This window comes from Girardinichthys multiradiatus, chromosome 23 (genome assembly GCF_021462225.1).
Source record: "Girardinichthys multiradiatus isolate DD_20200921_A chromosome 23, DD_fGirMul_XY1, whole genome shotgun sequence".
Lineage (NCBI taxonomy): Eukaryota > Metazoa > Chordata > Actinopteri > Cyprinodontiformes > Goodeidae > Girardinichthys > Girardinichthys multiradiatus.
The window spans coordinates 47,152,600-47,176,883 of record NC_061815.1 but is presented as its reverse complement, the minus strand read 5'-3'; the positions used below and the strand labels follow the sequence as shown (position 1 = coordinate 47,176,883).

At 41.3% G+C, this 24,284-nt stretch overlaps 1 protein-coding gene across 1 annotated transcript in view; it reads left to right on the top strand.

Moving 5' to 3' along the window:
- The window catches only part of rxfp1 (relaxin family peptide receptor 1), a 170,340-nt gene that overhangs the window by 121,850 nt on the left and 24,206 nt on the right, over positions 1-24,284 (top strand). The window contains exons 7-13 of the mRNA XM_047354544.1: positions 15,960-16,031; positions 16,189-16,260; positions 16,433-16,501; positions 16,689-16,760; positions 16,982-17,053; positions 22,790-22,861; positions 23,450-23,521. Coding sequence (XP_047210500.1) covers positions 15,960-16,031; positions 16,189-16,260; positions 16,433-16,501; positions 16,689-16,760; positions 16,982-17,053; positions 22,790-22,861; positions 23,450-23,521 — 501 coding nt within the window. The remainder of the gene's footprint in view (positions 1-15,959; positions 16,032-16,188; positions 16,261-16,432; positions 16,502-16,688; positions 16,761-16,981; positions 17,054-22,789; positions 22,862-23,449; positions 23,522-24,284) is intronic.

Sequence of the window (24,284 nt, the reverse complement as noted above, 5' to 3'; positions counted from 1 at the left end):
CGGCCTCCTCCACGTCTCCTGGTGTACTGGCCTGTCTCCTGGTAGCGCCTCCAGGCTCTGGACACTACGCTGACAGACACAGCAAACTTTCTTGCCACAGCTCGCATTGATGTGCCATCCTGGATGAGCTGCACTACCTGAGCCACTTTTGTGGGTTGTAGAGTTCGTCTCATGCTACCACGAGTGTGAAAGCACCACCAACATTCAAAAGTGACCAAAACATCAGCCAGAAAGCATAGGTACTGAGAAGTGGTCTGTGGTCCCCACCTGCAGAACCACTCCTTTATTGAGTGAGTCTTGATAATCGCCAAAGATTTCCCCCTGTTGTCTTTTCCATTTGAACAACAGCTGTGAAATTAATTGTCAATCAGTGTTGCTTCCTAAGTGGACAGTTTAATTTCACAGAAGTTTGATAAGGATAAGGGCAGGCTGCAGCGTGTCATTCGGTCTGCTGAGAAGGTGATTGGCTGCAGTCTACTGTCGCTCCAGAAACTGTACACCTCCAGGACCCTGAAGCGGGCAGGGAAGATTCTGGCTGATCCCTCCCACCCCGGTCACAGACTCTTTGAGACTCTCCCCTCTGGCAGGAGGCTGCGGTCCATCCGGACCAAAACCTCACGCCACAAGAACAGTTTTTTCTCATCTGCCACCAGCCTGGTTAACAAAGCCCGGAAACCACCCTGACACTCTCCCTTTCCCCCACACCCCCTTTTTTTGCCGACAGGACACTTGTAACCTGTAACTCTATGCGTTACATTAACGCTCAGCTTGGACTCCTGCTTTACTTGCACAATGATCACCTGCACTGTTGTATTGCTCTTGCATCTTATACTGCTCTACTTTTACTCTCACTCACTTAAAACTGTGCACATATATTTATATTATATTGTAGATATGTTTATACTGTTTAATTTGTATTGTATTGTACCAACTACGCCAAAACAAATTCCTTGTATGTCCAAAAACGTACTTGGCAATAAAGCTTTTCTGATTCTGATTCTGATTCTGATTCTCATCCATAAGGACAAACCAGGGCCAACTAGCAGCAGTGGACTTTTCACTGACTCCCTCTCCTGACCCTGGATACTTGCAATCCTAAAGTTAGAGGGAAAAAAAGAGTTGACTAAACAAAGAAACCAACAAGACTTTTAGAAATATTTTGTATTTGTGTGTGACATGAGAACTTCTGAAAAACTTTATATTTCTTTTTCATATTGTCCCACCTTTTTTTGGCCTGCAAGGGGGTGACCTTCCCCTGTTGGATCATCTTCTCCAGAATTGTCCTAACAAGCAAAAAGAAAGAGGGAAAACCAAAAGAAGTATGTTAATCACTGGATGGATATTTCTGAAAGTTAGAAAGATCGGAGTTTTTGAAAGCTCCCTGCCAAGACGGAAGCTCGGAAGCACGGCCAGGATATCGCCGACGCGCCGAGGAGAAGGACAGGCGGTCATGGAACCAGAATCTAGAACCATGCCTAAGAAAATAGTCACCTGGGAGGGGGTCAGGGTGCTCTTCTCCAGGTTCACCCTCAAACCCAGCTGACGTATGTGGTCGAGCACCGTCCAGGTGTCTCGGATCGCCTGATCGCGGGTTGCAGGACAAATGAGCCAGTCGTCCAAATAGGGCAGGATCCGCAGTCCCCGTGCCTGCAGGGGGGAAAGGGCCGCTGCCACACACCGGGTGAACACCCGAGGAGAGAGGGAAAGACCAAAGGGAAGAACCCGGAACTGGAAGCGCCTCCCGTGAAAGGCAAAGCGGAGAAAACGCTAATGGTCCGGAGCAATGGAGACATGAAAATAGGCGTCCTCCAGGTCGATAGCCGTGAACCAGTCTCCCGGGGAGATCACCTGCAGAACCTCCCGGGTGGTCAACATACGGAAAGGTAGAACCTTGAGAAAAGTGTTCATACCCCGGAGGTCCAGAATTGGACGAAGACCACCGGTCTTCTTGGGAACCAGAAAATAAACTGAATAAAAACCCCCGAGATCCCGCAGGGGGTCCACCGGAACAATCGCACCCTTGGCCAGCAAGGTGCAGATCTCCCGGTCCAGGGCCCGAGCCTTCATTGGGTCGCAGATGACCGTCATCTTGGCCCGGCTGGGGGTAGGAGGCCGGCGGCGGAACTGAAGACGGTATCCCCGGGACAGAGTGGACAACACCCACGAGTCCGGGGCGTGAACAGCCCAATAACTGAGCTGGCCCGGGGAGAAAAACCCCACCGCCGGCTCCAGAACATCATCGGCGGGCCCCCTGGCCCCGGGAGGGCCTGGGGAAACGCTGACCGGGATGAGCAGACCGAACTGGGCGCAAACCCTGGGCCCCACCATGGTCACCTTGGGCCCTAGTCGGTCTCTGTCCAGGAGCCGTGCTTGTGGACCCCAAGAAAGGGACAGGAGGGGGGAAGGAACCCTGGAACGAGTGCCTAGCTGCCCCGGCAGCAACTGGCCGGCGGAGAGGTCTATGGAGACCGCCAGCTGCTGCCGTGTTCTTGAGGCCTGGGCTGTACGCTCCAAGGCCTCCAGTGCAGCGGAACCGAAGAGTTCCCCCGGAACCACAGGAAGAGCCCTCAGCGTTCTCCTGCAAGGCTCGGTCAGGGGCGATTGCGCCAGCCACACCTGGCGCCGAGCATGGACCAATGTAGAGAGCGTGCGACCAAGCTCACGTGTCATCAGGGCGAAGGCCTGCAGAGAGGCGTCCAACAAGCCCTGAGTAGACTGGTCCAAGGGAACTGACTCCAACGAGGAGGAGAGGCCCAACATCAGATGGGAGAGTGAGTTCCCTATGCGGCCCAACCGGGCACCTGAGTCGTAGGCCCTACACAGTAAATCGTCCGTGACACGGCATTGCGGTCGTGGACAACGGGCATTAGTCCTCAACGCCTCATCAGGAGGAACGATGAGGGAGGCAATGGCAGACTCGACAGGGGGCGTGCAGCCCAACCCGACCTTGGGTGCCTCGTGCATGGCAGCCAGGGCCCTGCCATCCACTGTCGGGCGGGAAAAGGCCCTTGTGTCAGTCCAGCAAGCATGCAGCTCCTGGACGTATTATGCTGAGGGAGGAACAACAAAGGCAGCCTCGGCATCACGGCGCCTAAAGAAGGCGCTAGATGGAGCAGGCTGGGCCAGGGGAACGTCCAGTTGCAAACGGCCCAGAGCAGTTTTAATAGCTGCAGACACCGGTTCCCCCGCACCTCCCAGGGAGGCACCGGAGCCCGAACCTGAGGTCCGGGAGCCCAATTCCGGAAAGGCCTCACGAAAAAAGGTGCCCAACTGATATAACATCATCCTCGCAATGCGAGGACCTGGCCTGTTCAGGAGGGGAAGGCTCATTGCGGTCACCATCCCCCTGGAGAGACTGAAGGAGGGCCTTCATCTGGGCCAGCTCCATAGAAAGTTGGTCCACTCTAGAGGACAGTCTCGGGGGGCCTCGCCGCTTGGCTCTCCTTCCAGACTCCAAGGGCACATTCTCAACAGACCGTTTCATGGAGGCCGCACCCTGTCCAAGCAGCAACAGGTCGTGCTGGACAGAGACCGTCCAGTCAACAGGCTGCTCCACCGAGGACAGCTGGGCCAACCGCACCGCTCGGGGCAGAACGCTGCAATTAGAGCAGGCATGATCTGAAAGCACCTCCCTGAGATGGTCAACACCAAGGCAGGGAGGGCACATGTCATGGCCGTCCTCCGGTTGTAGGGGAGCCGAACAGGACGCACAACAAAGATTGTCCATGACCCAGTGGACAGATGGGGTCGAACGGGCAGAAAAAACGCCGTCAAGACCCTGTTACTGCACGAGCAGAAAACGCCACTGGCGAGCCAAATCAAAGTGAGCAGCAATACTGCCGAAGAAAGTTTATATATACTCAGCACGAGCAGAAAACGCTACCTGCGAGTCAGATAATCAGAAATAGCAACGTATAATTGAATGACGGACTCAGCACAAGCAGAAAACGCCACTGGCTGGTCGGACAAACAGGAATAAACAAAAGTGAGCAGTAAACTACTGCCGAAACTAAATGGACTCAGCACGAGCAGAAAACGCTACCTGCGAGTCAGATAATCAGAAATAGCAATCGTATAAATGAATGAACGGACTCAGCACGAGCAGAAAACGCTACCGGCGAGCCAAACAAACTTACCAGAAACCCAGGAAGAAAAGGCAGCTTGCGCAGCCTCTGGAGGGCAGAATCATCCGCAGCTCCGATCACAACGATCACGAGGCTCCCAGCAGCAAGCAATAAGAGGAACGAGGAACAAACAAACACAAGTCAACACCTGCATTCATCAACCTGCGCGCGAGAAGAAAGAAGGGACTGGGCTCCCGGTGTCATGTGACTATATAGACTCACGTGAGCCACCGGTAGGTCACATGTGACCATGTTGTTATTAATTTCTCGACCTGCGCATGCGCAAGAATGATCATTCAGTGCTTGAAGCACCGCCTCTGGCGGTCAGTAGGGATGAAATAGAAGTGTATTTCTCTTCAGCTGTACCTGGAATCACGAATTATAATGCTAGCTGAATTATAAATATACTTTTAAAAACACATATAGCACATTTCTTTATCAAAAATTAATATTTAAAAGCTTATTTATTCTCAATCACACTCTTCAGCAAAACGTTAAGATTACATAAAATTGTCCATTTATTCAGGTTAACTTTAATATCACCTGTAATGTCAAATCGACTTACATGAACAAATGACACAATACATTAAAATAATACTAACATAAACTGTTAGAAATCACTTGTGTTTAATGTTCACTGTGATGACTGCCAGCGGGAGCTCAGTGCCGATAGTCCGTTCAGATCTCTACTGGGTCTAGCTCGCTCCACCGCCGGTAGGACTGGCGAAGCAAACCGGCAGTTACTACGGTGGGAGCGGAAAACTCCGAACACGTCGGAGCACGTTTGAAATTAAGCGATGTCTTGATGAATCAAGCAGATTTTTCACGTCTACACAGTTATATTCCCACACTAAAAACATTGTAAAAGTTCATTTGTGTCACAGAAAGTGTAATTTTTCACAGTTTACTCACAGCTTTTGCCAGTGTGGTCCGCCATGTCCGCCCTGTTTGACCAAACCGCTTCGACCCGCAATGAATCATTGGAAAAGATGGACCGCGAAGGATACTCAGAACTCATCCGTCAAATTGGGCAAAAGAAGGACACTTTTGTCGGCAGCATCTGACAGACCTTACGCGCCGCGCTGTGATGTAATCAGCCCACAAGTACGCACTTGGAAGGATCCAGCCCCTGAATTGGGACACACCCTCGGCCTGCACATGGATCCTCCTCTTGTATATTGACCAATAGGAGAGGAGCTGGAGAGAAGAAGGCAGCCCTCCTCATTTGCATAATGAAGCAGAAATGCATACGGTAAAGGAAAAAGAGAGACGAGGAAATGTCAAAAGAAAAAAGGCATGTGTAAGGAAAACGAAAAAGAAAACATTTACATTTCTTGATGAAAACGCATGTGTAATGAAAATGAAAAAGAAAGCATTTACATTTCTTGATGAAAACGCATGTTTAAGGAAAAGGAAAAACAACATTTACATTTCTTGATGAAAACGCATGTGTAAGGAAAAGGAAAAACATTTACATTTCTTGATGAAAACGCATGTGTAAGGAAAAGGAAAAACAAAACATTTACATTTCTTGAAGAAAACGCATGTGTAAGGAAAAGGAAAAACAAAATATATATATTTCTGCTTTTATTTTTAATTTTGTCAGGATCGGTCCTCCATATACTTGGACATTGTTTGTGGTGTCCCCCAGGGGTCAGTAGTGGAACCAAAACAGTTTATTTTATATATAAATGACATATGGAAGGTGGAAAAAATATTTTATTTTGTTCTGTTCACAGATTATACTCAAATTTTATGTACAAGTGAGGTTTTACAGCAGATCTTCAGAAATCAATTTATAGTTATGTAAACTATAAAAGTGGTTTAATATTATTGCCGCTATATAAATAAACTGAATTGAAACTGAATATTAGTACATTACCCGTACATTTGGATAGTGTGAATTAAAGGAATTTTAGATTCCCCCCTCTTCAAACTCCCAGCTTTGGTAGAAGTTCTAACAGCGTAGCTGACATATAAAGCTAGACACAATTGCTACCAGTAAAATATTCAGAAATTTTATTGATGATAGAGTGGGAGGCTATGATTACAGGCAAAACCTTAATTTCAGAACCTCGAGTGTTCGAACAATTATGAAGAGAATGTGCATTTCAGTCAGAGGTTTGAAGATTTGGAATAAACTCGGCAAGAAGCTGAAGCAAAGTCCAAGGGAGAGTTTGCTTAAAAAACTGGCTCAAACTGGTTATTATCAAAAGATACAGAGATGAAGAGGGAAGGTGAATGTGATAAAAATTAATCACAGTTGATGGGATGTGCCTGCGTGTGTGGGAGTGTGTGTATGTTCGTGGTGTATGTCCACCTCGCAAGGATTTGTATGTGTTTGGAATGAAATGTTATTTAGGTTTGGGCAGATTTACAGTGGGGAGAACAAGTATTTGATACACTACTGATTTGCAATTTTTACCACTTGCAAAGCATGTAGATGTCTTTAATTTTGTTTAGTTTGTGTGATTTTGAAGTCATTAATTTGCATTTTATTGCATGAAGTTTTTGATCACCTAACAACCAGTATGAATTCCCAGCTTTCTCAGGCCTGTTAGTTCTTTAAGAAGCTGTCCTGTTCTCCACTCATTACCTGTATTAACTGCACCTGTTTAAACTCGTTATCTGTATAAAAGACACCTGTCCACACACTCACAAACAAACTCCAACCTCTCCATCGTGACCAAGACCAGAGAGCTGTGTAAGAACATCAGGGTTAAAATAGTGGACCTACACAAGTGTCAGTGTGGTTTCCGGGCTTTGTTAACAAGGCTGGTGGCAGATGGGAAAAAACTGTACTAAGAAGACCATTAGTAACATACTATGCTACCATGGAGTAAAATCCTGCAGCACACGTAATGTCTCCCTGTTCAAGCCAGCGCATGTCCAGGCCTGTCTGAACCTTGCCAATGACCATCTGGATGATCCAGAGGAGGAATGGGAGAAGGTCATATGGTCTGATGAGACAAAAATAGAGCTTTTTGGGCTAAACTCCACTTGCCGGGTTTGGAGGAAGGAGGATGACTACAACCCAAAGAACACTGTCCCTACCGTCAAGCGTGTAGGTGAAAACATCATTCTTTAGGGATGCTTTTTCTGCAAAGGGGACAGGACAGCTGCATCGTATTGAGGAGAGGATGGATGGGGCTATGTATCAGGAGATCTTAGCCAACAGCCTCCTTCCCTCAGTAAGGACATTGAAGATGGGTCATGGCTGGGTCTTCCAGCAGGACAACTACCTGAAGCACACAGCCAGGGCAACTAAGGAGTGGCTCCGTAAGAAGCACCTCAAGGTCCTAGAGTGGCCTAGCCAGTCTCCAGACCTGAATCCAATGGAAAGTCTTTGGAGGGAGCTGAAAGTCCGTGTTGCTCAGCGACAGACCAGAAACCTGAAGGATCTGGAGAAGATCTGTATGGAGGAGTGGTCCAAAATCCCTGCTGTATTGTGTGCAAAACTCGCCAAGAACTACATGAAACGTCTGATATCTGGAATTCCAAACAATGGTTTCTGTACCAAACATTACGATTGTTTTTTCTGATGTATCAAATACTTATCTCATGCAACAAAATGCAAATTAATTTCTGAAAAATCACACACTTGATTTTCTGAAATTTTGTTTTAGATTCGGTCACTCACAGTTGAAGAATACATATCATTAAAATGAAAGACTTGTACATGCTTTGCAAGTGGGAAAATATATATGCCTATGTTTGGCTATGTGTATGCATGTATATGTACATACTAGGGATGATCCGATCAGGCATTTTGCTGCCGATACCGATCACCCAGGAGTTCATTGCCGATCACCAATCACATGAATTGGCAGTACATTTTTCTATTTAGCTATAAGGGCTACTGGCTACATGATGTCAAAAAACAAAACCATAGAATCACCTTAATTTAGATGAAAAACGTGTTTTTACTTTTTCAAAATAAAAAATGCAATCATCTTGCAGGCACAATGCAGCAAATATTCAGTGAAAAGGACAACTGAAAAACCAGCTATCAGTAATGCAATCTTTAACAGAGTTAAATTATTAAGCCTCTAGGCAAATAATGCAATAAGTAAAATAAATCTTAAATTGCCTAAATCAAACTATGTCAAGTAAAAAGGAATTGTTCAAAGGCAAGTGCAGGTTGCATTTAAATAAACTGTCATAAGTTACTACGTAAAATACCTGAGAGCATGGCTAACTGTTTTGTGCATCAGCAAACTGTTGTGCATTGTGAGAAAAAAACAAAAAACTAAGTGTTTACCTTTCTTATAATTTACAAAACAAATCAATACAATTGGTCTGTTGCTTCATATATAAAATAAAATAGCCCATTTGCTACTTAAACAACATTAACATGGTCTTAAAGATCTTGAAATAGAAAAACGGCACAATCGAAATTAAAGTGCATTTGCTTTGAACAGACAAAAATGTTGAACAGCATTTTCACATGCTAAATGCCTATTACATATTGGTAAGCATTGTGGGAAGATTCTTTTTAATAAAGAGAAGCATCTCAGCTTTTTCAGTCATGAGTCTATCCCTGTGTTCGTCCACAATGTTGGATGCAGCACTGAATAGGCGCTCACTCTCCACACTTGTCCAGGGTGCAGACAGGTAAGCTCTTGCTACTTTAGCAATGTCTGGAAAACCTTCCTTATTAGTTTTCCAGTATTCCAATGATGATACACTCTGAGAGATGGGTGGCTCTGAGAGGTAGATTACAATGTCTGATGGTGTTGCACTGTCTTTATGAGCCTGCTGCGTGGTTTCTTCTGCCAGGATTTCACCGACAAAGATCCTGGTCATGTCACTTTCTCAGCTGGCTCCCCTGTGCTGTTAGCTTCAGGTTCTTGGTTTGGATCCCTCTGAGCAACTTCTGTCATCAGACCAAGAAGCAGTCTGTGTGTTTTGGTCTTGAGTCCTTCAGAATAAAATCTGTACCTTTAGGGGAGGGGGGTCACATTAATTTTCAGGCCAGGTCAGCAAATCTTTTGGTGACAGCTCCAGCAACGTGTCCCAAGTTGTCTTCACACCATGATCTGCTGCAGTCTCTATGGTCAGAAGATGCTTTTAAAACCATCACAGAGGGTATGACATCAGCAGCAGAGCAGTCGGTGGAACCCAGCATCTTCCACCACTGAGAAAGGCTGGTCATCTAGCCTGATGAATTCAATTATTTTTCAGGTTATTTCCTGACCCTTCTGACTGTCACGCTCATACGGGCGAGTGTTGGCAATGGTGGGCTGCGTCAACTGCCGTCTGACTGCTCCGGTTGTCTTCTTTTCATTCTCTGCAGTGAGCCTCGAAAACTCACCATACTCCACCAAGTGCTTGTTCTTTAAATGTCGTATTAAATTTGTTGTGTTGAAGCATTTTGACATGCTTCCCCTTCGAGGTATTTTACCGTTGCATGTGTTGCAGGACGCAAACTTTACATCACTCTCACAGACTGTATAAAACTTTCATACAGCCGACATTTTTGTGTAGGATTTGCCGCCACATGCTCGCGCAGTTTGAAGGACATGGGGAGATACACCATACTGCAAAGTATGAGGTACATGTGATCGGGTTCTGTGATCGGCAATGAAAGACATTGATCTGCACACGCCGATCACATACTTTTAATGGAAATCGGCAGAAAATGATTATTAAATAGGTTTTGCTCCTTCGTACCCCATTTTAGAGATATTCATTAAATAAGGTGGTGTACTTTTGTAGGTGTGGATATATTATGTTAGTTGTATATGATGGGTAGTTCTTGTTTACACAATTAGTTGATTTGTATTTATGTTCCATTCATATATAAATAAGTAACGTGTTTGTATTCGCAGTGAGGAAAATGTCTGCATGTGTTAATTTTGATATTTAGGTCATTTTGGTGGAACGTCTGACACAAAATATTAATTTACTCAAATAATGCAAAATATTAAAAAAATTAAAACTGCTGCTAAATAATGCACATGTTTAATAGAAGATCTAAAAGGCTTAGGTAAAATATCAGTCAGTAGGTTTATAATACAGTTCTGGTCAGACAGTTATATACGTTCTTCATAATTGTAATGAAGAGGTCTTCATTACTAGGGCTATTTTTATAGAATACCCCTTGCACTTTAACAAACACTTTATTTAACACTGCACTTTAAGCATGGATTTGCACATAAAGAATAATTTGCACACAAAAAGTTTTAACCATTATTGAAAATGTATTATATTTAATAATGAGAATGTAGCCTTTTGTTCCAGGCTCTGCACAGCTGCTCCTCATTAAGAAGTGGGGTGGTTGTCTGTGAAAAGAGAATTGTTATTCAGAGTAAATAAGGTCTACTGTTTCGAAACTTGAGACAATGTTGGTATAAAATCTGTCAAGAGTGTGAGTGCAGGAGAAGCGTTGTGGTGCTAAGAAAATAACTCACCTGTCTTTTCTGTGTCCTCTCCAGGAAGTTTGGACAAATACTTCCCTGGGGGTCCGAACACCATTTATAGGTTCCGGGAGAGATCATGGAAAAGTGTGGGGGATTTATGCACATAGTTTTTGTGGGGTTTTATAGTGTTTGGGTGTTGGTCTAAAAATATAAAATATTTATAAAAAGTAAGGGGAAATATGTGAATATATTTGATAAAATGTATGTTTGAGATGGAAGTTGTGAATTGGTCAATTCTATGCAAACAATGGGTTAGGTCTTTATCAGCTGTGCCTATTTAATGCTGCAATTGTGTCTTTTAAGGAGACTTGATACTGTTAGGCTGAATGGTGTTGCGCCCGAATAAACCCGCTGCTACTTCCCCCTTACTCTGCCTTAAGTATTATTTCTCAATGGAAGTCCAGCAGCAAAAGGCCGCCTGGTAACATTAATGATGAATACAAGTTTGGACATTCAAAGTTGCATTTGTTGGACCATGTTTTTCTGAATATTGGACCATTTGCACGTTGCTGGACGCCACCAGGCCTTCCGGCGTTTTCGGCCATTTTGTATCCCAGGACGGTCCGCTACTACAAATCCCAGCGGCCACTGTGGCTGATAAGATAGGGGTGTCCCAGTTCTGATGTCACAGCAACTATATAACGGACTATGAGACTCCCCACAATTGCTTTTCAGCTTGGGACCTCGACACGGTTACCACGCAACTGAAGCATCCCTCTGGAGAAGAAAATCCCAAGTGGACTTTCATTTATTCTCCCCGTTGGCCAACGAAAAATTCATGAAAGAAGTTTCTCGAATAGGAAGGCCAGAAATTTCAATTTGCCGATCGAAGACGTGAGTTTAACACGTACCAAAAAAACCACGGAGTTGTCAAGGAGACGCAATTTTTCCTCCTTGTTTTTGTACCAGTCGACTAGTGATGGTCCGTCATTATTTTTCTACCTTTCTGCCACGGAGGCCACCAAGGAAGAAAACGGACTGCTTTGCTGAGTGTCCGCGGACGCGTGGAACTCTTCACCCACCCTTTTCTCTCTCACTCGCTGCCCCAGAAGGAAGACTTCAACAAGTAAAATCCACTCTTTTATTTTTATTTCTTTATTAGGAATAGCTTGGACAGGGTAGAGGAGGTTTTAGTGCGTTGTAGAATCGCCACTTATAGTCCTAATGTGTTCTGACTTGTATGTGCATGCAGCTTTTTTTTGACACTTGACTGCTGTTGAATTTTGGAGGCCGCCGAGTCTCGCGAGTTGTGTTTTATTGTGCGGACACCTGAGCGCAGGTGCGCTGAGAAACTGGACTACTATAATAACCTTATGGTGAAAATCAACCATTTTCTTTGTCTTCGACTTCATGTTTTGCTGCCAAAAAGGTTTATGATCCTTTTGTGTGGGCTGAGTTTACAACTTTGCTTGAGAGTTTTATGACTGCCTGTGTCCCGCTGAGCTACACTTTGGGAGGGGCGCTCCCAAAGCTTCGTTCAACCATATTCCCTTTTTATTTTGCCATAACTCCCATAACTGCTGGTTTGATCTCATACACACTCACTGCTGTTTTTACTTTGTTTAGTTAGATATTTTACCCTTCTGTGTAGAACTTTGCATGTTTGATTAGGTGAAGATTATTGAATCAGAATAGCGAGGTGGATCGGGGTGTTGATTTAATAAATATTCACGTAGATAAAGAGAAGTCGTTTGTGTTTATTTTGTGCAAGAGTGATTTGTCAGTCAAAATAAGGTCAAAGTTCCCCACGTTTCGGCAGAAACGGTTGATTAAACAGTGACATCTAGTAATAGTTATCAATTATTACTGAGTATATAACGGTTGTAATTATCAAGGGTTTTAGGCTACAATTACAACACCAGAGGACATCTCTGGCTTCAATTCATAAATAAGGATTTTTGGTTAATAAATTAATTTTCTCAAATTATGATTTTAAATTATAATTCTTGATAAATATTAATTAATCAATAATCATAATCCTAACACATTTAAACTTTTCTTTCTCAAACTTGGAATATCTTTGAACAAAAGCAACCTCAATGATTTTTGGAAATAAGAATTGGGTGAACGTGTTTGGATTTACTGGGGATTTTCTCCAAATTCCTGCAGGGTCCAAATTATACAGATATACTCAAATATCACTCACTATCACGTTCACTCTCACTAATAATTGAATAAATGTCCCTTAGCAAGTTTTACCTAGAAAACATGCTTTTTTAGCTATCAATAAGGCCCTGCCATGACTTTGCATAGATGTTTGACCACTCTTCCAATCAGAGTTGGAAGAGCTTGTTCAGTTTCATTGCTTTTGTCTGATACTGACCTGGCTTTAATTATAGTCCATATTTTCTATAGTTTTGAGGCAGAGCTATCACAGATGCTTAAAGTAAGTATGATTTGTCCATGAATCCTTTTGGAACACCAAATTGTATACTAGTTTTAACCATCTGACCCAAACTGTCATCCTAATCTGAAAGAAAATGTGTCAGAATGATCAGGAACAATCCAAGATCAGGACCTATCAAGTCTATAATAAACTGAAACATGCTTTACAGCAGTGCCACTGTCTACAGTTAGGCAAGTTAAACATCAACATGGAATGAGATGCTTCTGCTGCAAAATTGACACCTTTCAGTTTGACTAAAATAAGTAGTTTCCTACATGGACAAGTTGAATGTTTTCTGGAGAAACGTGTTGTGGTCAGATGAGACAAAGATTGAGCTGTTTGGCCATAAGGCGAGAATGATCTTTTCTGAAGTTGAGACTTTCAAACCTAAGAAATGGTAAATAGTAAAAGGCCTGAACTTGTATAGCGCTTTATTACATCCTCAGAGACCCCAAAGCGCTTGACACTACAATCAGTCATTCACCCATTCATACACACATTCACACACTGACAGTGGTAAGATACATTGTAGCTACAGCTGCCCTGGGGCAGACTGACAGAAGTGAGGCTGCCCTACACAGGTGCCACTGAGCCCTCTGACCACCATCAGCAGGCAAGTCGGGGGAAGTGTTTGCCAAAGGACATCACAACTAAGACAGACAGAGTGGGGGTTAGAACTGGCTGTACCAGTTATCAAGCATGGTGGTGGTAGCATGCTGAGGTTGTGTTTTGCTGCCAGTGGCACTGTTGTATTGCACCAAGTTGATGGAATAAAAGTGAAGGGTGACTGAATACTTCAACCATACCTCAAATCAACATCCTAATGGTTTAAACCTGAAGACAGCTGCATGTTTCAACTGGATCTCTAACAACCTTCCAAACATTCAGCTTTTTGGAATGGCTGCAACCTCAATCCTACTGTTATCTTCTAGCTTGTTGATTATTCGTAAAATGGAAGTCTGTTCCCAGAAACCGACCAATCCAAATGAGCTCCACCAAGTCTGCTGGGAACAGTGGTTGAAATCCTCTCAAAATGGTGCCAGAAACTTGTTGATGGCTACGAAAAAACGGTGTGCTGCTGGTTTAACTTGCTTTGTGACATTTATCCAGACACTTATGAGGGTGTATGTAATACCATATTTTTGCCTGTGTGGATAATTTTGACCTTCTATGTATTGAATAAAATACCCAACAAATTATAACTTGGGTACATATTTTTTGTTTTTCAAAGTCATTTTATTCTTCCAGGAATGTAATATTCACATAAATTATTAAAAGCGCAAAGTCCTATTATATTTATACTAATGAGAAGTATACAGGTCCTTCTCAAAATATTAGCATATTGTGATAAAGTTCATTATTTTCCATAATGTCATGATGAAAATTTAACATTCATATATTTTAGATTCATTGCACACTAACTGAAATATTTCAGGTCTTTTATTGTCTTAATACGGATGATTTTTGCATACAGCTCATGAAAACCCAAAATTCCTATCTCACAAAATTAGCATATTTCATCCGACCAATAAAAGAAAAGTGTTTTTAATACAAAAAACGTCAACCTTCAAATAATCATGTACAGTTATGCACTCAATACTTGGTCGGGAATCCTTTGGCAGAAATGACTGCTTCAATGCGGTGTGGCATGGAGGCAATCAGCCTGTGGCACTGCTGAGGTCTTATGGAGGCCCAGGATGCTTCGATAGCGGCCTTTAGCTCATCCAGAGTGTTGGGTCTTGAGTCTCTCAACGTTCTCTTCACAATATCCCACAGATTTTCTATGGGGTTCAGGTCAGGAGAGTTGGCAGGCCAATTGAGCACAGTGATACCATGGTCAGTAAACCATTTACCAGTGGTTTTGGCACTGTGAGCAGGTGCCAGGTCATGCTGAAAAATGAAATATTCATCTCCATAAAGCTTTTCAGCAGATGGAAGCATGAAGTGCTCCAAAATCTCCTGATAGCTAGCTGCATTGACCCTGCCCTTGATAAAACACAGTGGACCAACACCAGCAGCTGACACGGCACCCCAGACCATCACTGACTGTGGGTACTTGACACTGGACTTCTGGCATTTTGGCATTTCCTTCTCCCCAGTCTTCCTCCAGACTCTGGCACCTTGATTTCCGAATGACATGCAGAATTTGCTTTCATCTGAAAAAAGTACTTTGGACCACTGAGCAACAGTCCAGTGCTGCTTCTCTGTAGCCCAGGTCAGGCGCTTCTGCCGCTGTTTCTGGTTCAAAAGTGGCTTGACCTGGGGAATGCGGCACCTGTAGCCCATTTCCTGCATACGCCTGTGCACGGTGGCTCTGGATGTTTCTACTCCAGACTCAGTCCACTGCTTCCGTAGGTCCCCCAAGGTCTGGAATCGGCCCTTCTCCACAATCTTCCTCAGGGTCCGGTCACCTCTTCTCGTTGTGCAGCGTTTTCTGCCACACTTTTTCCTTCCCACAAACTTCCCACTGAGGTGCCTTGATACAGCACTCTGGGAACAGCCTATTCGTTCAGAAATTTCTTTCTGTGTCTTACCCTCTTGCTTGAGGGTGTCAATAGTGGCCTTCTGGACAGCAGTCAGGTCGGCAGTCTTACCCATGATTGGGGTTTTGAGTGATGAACCAGGCTGGGAGTTTTAAAGGCCTCAGGAATCTTTTGCAGGTGTTTAGAGTTAACTCGTTGATTCAGATGATTAGGTTCATAGCTCATTTAGAGACCCTTTTAATGATATGCTAATTTTGTGAGATAGGAATTTTGGGTTTTCATGAGCTGTATGCCAAAATCATCCGTATTAAGACAATAAAAGACCTGAAATATTTCAGTTAGTGTGCAATGAATCTAAAATATATGAATGTTAAATTTTCATCATGACATTATGGAAAATAATGAACTTTATCACAATATGCTAATATTTTGAGAAGGACCTGTATATAAAGCTTTTGACAGAAACTGCAAATACAGGCTTAGCTATACGTTTAAATTGTATGTATTGTAAATAGCAAGATAACATTTTGTTGTATTTTTTCAGATATCTGAGCTACAACAAGATAGCAGTCTTGATGCCAGGAGTGTTTAAAGACCTACACACGCTGGAGTGGCTGTGAGTCTGCAGCTTTTATGCTCTATTGTTTCCTTTTTCCTGCGTGTGCCTCCTTTCAGTGTTATGTTATACATCACGCATAACTCTACTGTTGCGATTTCATCTGAACCAATGATTCATAAATGAGGCAGAAAAAATATCCTGTTTGTCTTTTCAGGATCCTAGAAAACAACAATATCCATCAGATATCTTCTATGACATTTTCAGGATTGAACTCCCTTGTTTTACTGTAAGTTTCTGCTTCCAAATTGTATATTTTTCATCTTTTACTTTATCTGATGTTTTTTTTGGATTATTTGAAGTGCCTGTTATTTAAAGCCATTGTTCCCCTGCTAAGAGCAAACGTCTTTGAACCTAAAGAAGAAATGTGCAACATGTTACTTTTTGTCTTGGATTGACAGGGTTTTGTTGAACAACTCCCTGACAAAGTTGGATGACATCTGTCAGGAAATGCCCAGACTGAACTGGCTGTAAGTGTCCAAAAATATCCAAAGCCGTCCTTACATAAAAGTGACAAGACCTTTGATGGGCTTATTGTGTGTGTGTGTGTGTGTGTGTGTGTGTGTGTGTGTGTGTGTGTGTGTGTGTGTGTGTGTGTGTGTGTGTGTGTGTGTGTGTGTGTGTCCTCACATGCTCTGTGTGTGTGTGTCCTTGCAGGGACTTGGAGGGAAATCTAATTGAAAAGATTGGAAATGCCTCTTTCTGCTCATGCACCATGTTGACAGTTCTGTAAGTGTAAATTTGCATAATTTAATCCATAGCAAATGCGAAGGTATGCTTTGAAAATGTTTACTTCTGGCTTAAGCTTGCAAATCAAACTCAGCTTCACTTAAAATTGATGCCACCTTGTAGCCAGAGCATGTAGTCAATACGGATGGCTCATTAAACGGAAATAAGAGGGCCGAGAAACAGAACTATAATTCATTTTTTGTGTTTACTGACTTTTCCAGGGTGCTGCAGCGCAACAGGATCAGTTATGTACACGAACAGGCATTCTCAGTCCTCCAAAAGCTTGGAGAGTTGTAAGTAATTTCCTCACTTATTTTGATGTCCTCGTGGCACAGAAAAATATTTACACACAAAAAATAGCAAAGTTAGAGATGCTTTAAAGAAAAGGCTGAAAAAAACATTTTAGATTGAGGATCATTTATGAAGACACGTCACATATCGTGACCTCCAGTTTTAAGGGCATTATCAAAATATTGAGAGAGTGTTTAAAGAACTGTGTGAACATCAAGATACTGGCACATTCAGAGGGAGTGCTGCAAAAAGGAACAAGATTTCAGGATGTGGTTAATGATAGTGCAGTTATAATGAAGGCTTCATTGAACAAGCCCATGACTGCTTTGTATTGAAGCCCATTTGTAGTCAATTCGAGGCTGAATATGATCATTTAGATTGTCTACTTTGTTGGGGTAAGTTAGTTTGTTCCTTTGTTTTAAATCTTTTGCTGTTTGTTACTGAGCTCATGGTTTTTTTCTGCAGTGTAGTTAACGGGAAAAGATTTTTATTTCATTTTTTACTTTTATCAACACAAAAGCACTTTCATGGTATCGGATGCTTTTACCAATTTAACTTAATATTTACCTCCATAAATCTTTGAAAAGGTGGCAAAAATATATCACAAGACAAGTTTTTTCATACATACAGATCCATCCCAGTAAATTAAAACTTCATGTACAAGTAAATTGTTTTTCAGGAATTCATTTAAATGAGTGACATTCATGATCAGGGATCAGTTACACTCAGAATGAGATCTAAGGGCTTTATTTCTCTGCATTTTGATCATTATGGTTTACAGCAACTGAAAAGACAAAAGGCAGTTTTTCAGAAAATTGGAATATTAAGTAGAACCAATAAAAAATTGCTTTTTTATGCTAAAATGTTATTTTACAAAAAATATGACCATGTATTTAACAAGACTCAGTACTTGGTCGAGGCTTCTTTTGCATGAGTTACTGCATCAGTGTGGCGTGCCGGAAGGTGGCTCTATGAAGCCCAAGTTTTAATTTTTTTATTTAGCCTTCAGTTTACCAGGTAAAATGTTATGTACAGACCTAATCTGGCCAGGAAGCTGTTAAAGAGAGCACACATGAACACATTAAAACATATGAATACATAAAAACAACATTCAACAAGCATGGAAGTAATGAGAACACAATATAAAGGTAAGGGTAGGAAGCTAAATAGGTCATGTAGTGTTAACTGGAGAGGGTCTCGATTTTAAATTGTAGTGTAGAGATACTACAACAGTTTAAAAGCTCAGTGTTCCTCCTGTACCTGCAACAGTGAAGTCTGCCAAGTCGGTATGCAAGATTTGCTGTGGCAACCCCTGAATCATGGCGCAGCTGAAAGGGACTGACTCTCTGCAGTGAAGCAGAAAACATCCTGAATGGCATAATGTAATGTTATGCCATCTTGAAAAAAAAATTGGTTTTATTGGTCGTATGTAATATAAGAAATGTCCAAGGCACTAGCTCATCTAATTTTGGGTTTTCATTGGCTGTAAGCTGTACTCATCGAAATAACAGAATTAAACACTTGAAATGTATTCCTCTGTGTGCGGATGTATACGAGTTAATTTCCTGAATTACCTTTCCAACAATATTGTAATTCACTCAAATGCTCCTATATATTGAACATGTTTAGCTCTATCTCAGTATTACAGCAATCAAATGAAAATTGTTTTACTTTTTGGCTGGGTATTTTTTGTTGGCTTCTGATTAGAAGGCACCACTCCTCTTCAGTTGTTTTTATATTACTGGCTTATAAGCACAGAAGTGCTGTGTGCCTGCAGATCCATACCTTTTACTTTAGATCTTGTCTCCCTCTTGAATTTTGAACGGTGCCCTCTTGTATTTATTTTCACAGCATCCCCCCTGTAGATTCCTTTCATTTTCTGTGCCTTGGTGTTGCCTGTACAAAGCTGATAAAGGCCCCATGAGTTTTAACATCTCCTCTACCAGGGACCTGTGAAATCTTTATGCTCCTCTAGCAGTAACGTTGATAGCCTGAGGCAACATAATGTCTGTTTGGATTCTCCAGAACACAATGAGGGAAATTTCCCTAAATTTTGCAGTAGTCGCTTTAGATTAAAGAGTGAACTACCTAAACAGTTGGTCATATCTCAAGATCACTGTGACATTTTCTTTTGTCCTAACTACACCAGAAATGGTAGACTGCAAATAACAAGTGAGTAACTGAAGCTTTTATTTTTCTTTACTGGATATTTGAGGGAAAGAAATAGGTTGTCAGTAAAATGTGACCGCTAACACTGTTATTTTAACATCAGACATACCTTCTTTGTCTAGACTGTAAATGCTTCAGGCTAATTCCTAAATAAATCCAGCTGTTTGGGTTTGACTTTGAGACTTTGTAAGATATTAACTTAGCCAGATAGAATGCAGATAATACACTGCTCTTTCCTTTCTTCCTTTTATCCTTCTTACTAATACTTTAGGGTTTTTTGTTTTTTTTTTCTAAGATGAGGCTTTCCACAACTTTTTTTTATTGCTAAATCTCATGAAAGGAAAATAATCGACATTGTTTTGTTTCTTCTAACATCTGGACCTAAAGGCCAGTTATCTCTCTTGACTGTATTTATTCCACTGTTCCACTGTCACAAAAGCTTATTTTTGCAATTGCCAAAAAAATATTTTATCAAGTTTAGTCAATACATTACATTTACGTACAATACATTAAATGAATGGACCTCAGTTACTTCAACAGAAACAAACAATACAGTTAATGGCAGGAATAGCTCCAGGTCCTGAGCTAGACACCAAGCCAGGAGTACTTTCTATGGGAAACAAAATTACATTTAAAAGATAATCACATTGCAATCATAGTATTCTTTAGTGCCCTATATATGTTTTTCAGTTACATGCATTCAGCTCCAAATTACTTTAAGTATAAATCTTCACTATAATAACTTAACAGAACAGAGATAAATTGTAATGTAACATTAAAGCACTCTTATGGCACTGTATCTTAACCCAGTTAAAATATTTCTTCCGGCATAAAAAATACAAGGTAAAGCAAATATTGAGTTGAAAGTAAAATATTACATCTGCTTAGTTAAGTATGAGTCATTCTTCAAAAAAAAGCTGTACTTTTACATGAGTATGTAGGCCAGGTGCTCAGTACGTAGTTGTTTTTTATTTATGTTACAAAATGGTGTCACATTGAAATAATTGTTTATTTGGGCAAGTAAAAGAATATAACCCAACAAAATGTCACATTAAATTAGCCACAATATTTATAATGATCCAGCTGCACTCCTTTGAAGACAGCAATGTACATATTTTGGACAAAGAAGCCAGGTGGTTTTAGACGGGAATAAAAAAAGAAGCCATCTACAGTACAGACCAAAGGTTTGGACACACCTTCTCAATCAAAGAGTTTTCTTTATTTTCATGACTGAATATTGTAGCTTCACACTGAAGGCATCAAAACTATGAATTAACACATGTGGAATTATATAATGAACAAAAAAGTGTGAAACAACTGAAAATATGTCTTATATTCTAGGTTCTTCAAAGTAGCCACCTTTTGCTTTGATTACTGCTCCGCACACTCTTGGCATTCTGTTAATAAGCTTCAAGAGGTAGTCACCTGAAATGGTTTTCACTTCACTGGTGTGCCCTGTCAGGTTTTAATAAGTGGGATTTCAAGCCTTATAAATGGGGTTGGGACCATCAGTTGTGTTGTGCAGGAGGTGGATACAGTACACAGCTGATAGTCCTACTGAATAGACTGTTAGAATGTGTATTATGGCAAGAAAAAAGCACCTAAGTAAAGAAAAACGAGTGACCATCATTACTTTAAGAAATGAAGGTCAGTCAGTCCGAACAATTGGGAAAACTTTGAAAGTGTCCCCAAGTGCAATCGCAAAAACCATCAAGCGCTACAAAGAAACTGGCTCACATGAGGACCGCCCCAGGAAAGGAAGACCAAGAGTCACCTCTGCTGCGGACAATAAGTTCATCCGAGTCACCAGCCTCAGAAATCACAGGTTAACAGCAGCTCAGATTAGAAAACAGGTCAATGCCACACAGAGTTCTAGCAGCAGAAACATCTCTAGAACAACTGTTAAGAGGAGACTGTGTGAATCAGGCCTTCATGGTAAAATAGCTGCTAGGAAACCACTGCTGAGGACAGGCAACAAGCAGAAGAGACTTGTTTGGGCTAAAGAACACAAGGAATGGACATTAAACCAGTGGAAATCTGTGCTTTGGTCTGATGAGTCCAAGTTTGAGATCTTTGGTTCCAACCACCGTGTCTTTGTGCGGCGCAGAAGAGGTGAACGGATGGACTCTACATGCCTGGTTCCCACCGTGAAGCATGGAGGAGGAGGTGTGATGGTGTGGGGGTGCTTTGCTGGTGACACTGTTGGGGATTTATTCAAAATTGAAGGCATACTGAACCAGCATGGCTACCACAGCATCTTGCAGCGGCATGATATTCCATCTGGTTTGCGTTTAGTTGGACCATCATTTATTTTTCAACAGGACAATGACCCCAAACACACCTCCAGGCTGTGTAAGGGCTATTTGACCAAGAAGGAGAGTAATGGGGTGCTGCGCCAGATGACCTGGCCTCCACAGTCACCGGACCTGAACCCGATTGAGATGGTTTGGGGTGAGCTGGACCACAGAGTGAAGGCAAAAGGGCCAACAAGTGCTAAGCATCTCTGGGAACAACTTCAAGACTGTTGGCATTCTGTTGATGAGCTTCAAGAGGTAGTCACCTGAAATGGTTTTCCAAGAGTGTGCGGAGCAGTAATCAAAGCAAAAGGTGGCTACTTTGAAGAACCTAGAATATAAGACATATTTTCACTTGTTTCACAGTTTTTTGTTCAGTATATAATTCCACATGTGTTAATTCATAGTTTTGATACCTTCAGTGTGAAGCTACAATATTCATAGTCATGAAAATAAAGAAAACTCTTTGAATGAGAAGGTGTGTCCAAAATTTTGGTTTGTACTGTATATTAAACATGAAAAATCGACATTAAACAGAGGAGGTGGCCTCAGAAAACTTTTTACCAGAACCTTGGTTTTGACTACAGTATATTTACACCATTAGCAGTCATGGTTGTATCATGTCTTTGTTTATTAGGAGCTGTATAACAGCTGATAGGGGCCAACATTTTAATGCCAGATTGTTTTATTGGTAAAGTTGAAAACTGTAAGATGGTTTGTAATGAAATGAAGTATTATGCTAAGCGTTGGGTTTTCAGACATGTTTTCTTTAGGTATTATAGTTTTAGTTCCAAAAGCTTTTGTTTAGTTCAAGACAACCAAAATGGAGGTTGTGATCTTCTTTCACTTATGCTGTTACTTTTACTTGTACTTAATTAAAATATAGTAACTGCATTTTGTGTGCAGGTTTTAGTTTTTTTTTAATATTGTTTCTGGACATTTTACACCTCTGACAGAAATTTCTTTAAAAGATAGCCACTGCCTTCTTTCACCATAATTGTACCATTTAGAATAATACAAATGGACATGTATAGTGTTGGGTCTATTTTGGTGTCATTAAGCCTTTGTTTTTATCAGACTTATTAGTAGTGTTTGTGTACGTCCCTCAGCCAATTCTCTGTTGTTCATATTTTGTGTATCAGCACGAAATAGTATGGAAACAACCTCTGTTCTATAAAACAATGTATCTAATCATTAATACACAATCTTTTAGATGCTTTCTGTTCTGAATTAGTTTATTTTTGGAAAGCTAAAGTATACATTGTGTCTGCACAGGGATTTGTCCAACAACAGGCTGGTGGCCATACCTCCCAATCTATTTGTCTCACTGGAGGATTTGCTCCAACTGTGAGTTCTTCTTTGTCAAACACACTCAGATAAAATTGTTCTGTGTGAGAGTAAACAGATTCCATGTTTAACTTTGAATTTCTGCAGCAGAATGACTGTTTACATGTCTGTGAGGATAAGTTTCTACAAAGCTCAATATTAATTGGATCTTGAGTATTTCAGAAATTATTGTAATAAAATCGTGTTACTAAACATTTTAACTAATATCAATATCCCATTTTATGGACTTTTTAAATCCTAAAAAGAAAGAATGTACAATAAAATGTCCCTGGTTTTACCAAGATGTTATATATTTGTTATATGAAAAACTGAATGTAAATCACCTTACAAACAGCATGATGGGTTTATAACAAGATGTCATGTAGGACAGAACAAAGTGAGGATGTCTCCAGCATTTGCTGCTGAAGGTGGTTTGACAGCATGATTGGAAGGAAAACATGTAGGAGTTAAAAAGAAGCAGAAAAACATGTTATTGAGATGTAGCACTGAGGTCTGCTGTACAATCTCTGCAGGATTAACCTTGTAGTGTCAGAGATCAGTGACATCTATATTTAATATTTTCACAGATTCTAATATCTTATGTTGCAGAAACATATCGTACAATCCCATCGAAGAGCTTCAAGTGGATCACTTTGACAAGTTACATAAACTAAAGTCTTTGTAAGTATTTGTTCTCATATTCCTGACTATTAACCTAACTTCTAAAAGGTTCATGAAGTCTTGATTAATGTTTAGGAGCAGCAAACATAAAGTCTTTTGTGACAAACCAATAAAAAGAAAAACAAAGCTGAAAAACTTGGCGAGATCTATTTTGAGCTGTACCCAGTTTATTTTCTTAGAGTCAACATTTCTACCAACAAGCAAAAGAAAGTACTTAAATGTTTTCCATTTTGGCTTTTTAAAGGTTGTTCAGTAGGAAGAACAACTGTTGACGTTTTGTGATACAGTGCTGTAAAACAGATTTCTTCTGTTTTTGTGTTTTGTCACACTCAAATATTTCAGATCATGAAAATGATTTAAATACTTGACAAGATAACCTGGCCCTATGTAATAAAATAATCCTTCCCCAACCCTCCTTGAAGAATAATTAATTACCTATGATTACTGCATTTTTTGGAAATGTGATTTGAATTTCAGAAGATACATCAAGCCCGATTACTTTCAAACCTGCAGAATTAGGAAGTCATTTAAAAAGAACCCCTCCTGACAATATGAAGGAGGCTCCGCATGTTACTCCGGGACTTGATATCTCATGTCTCCCTGTCCTCCACTCTCCCTATTTTCACCCACACCAGAGACAATAAAAAGCTGGACTTATTGTAGGCCAACACCAAAGTGGCATACATCTCATCACCTCTCCCTCCTTGGTTGGGCTCAGATCACCACTTGGTTCACCTCCATGGTGTCTAAAAAACTCATTGTA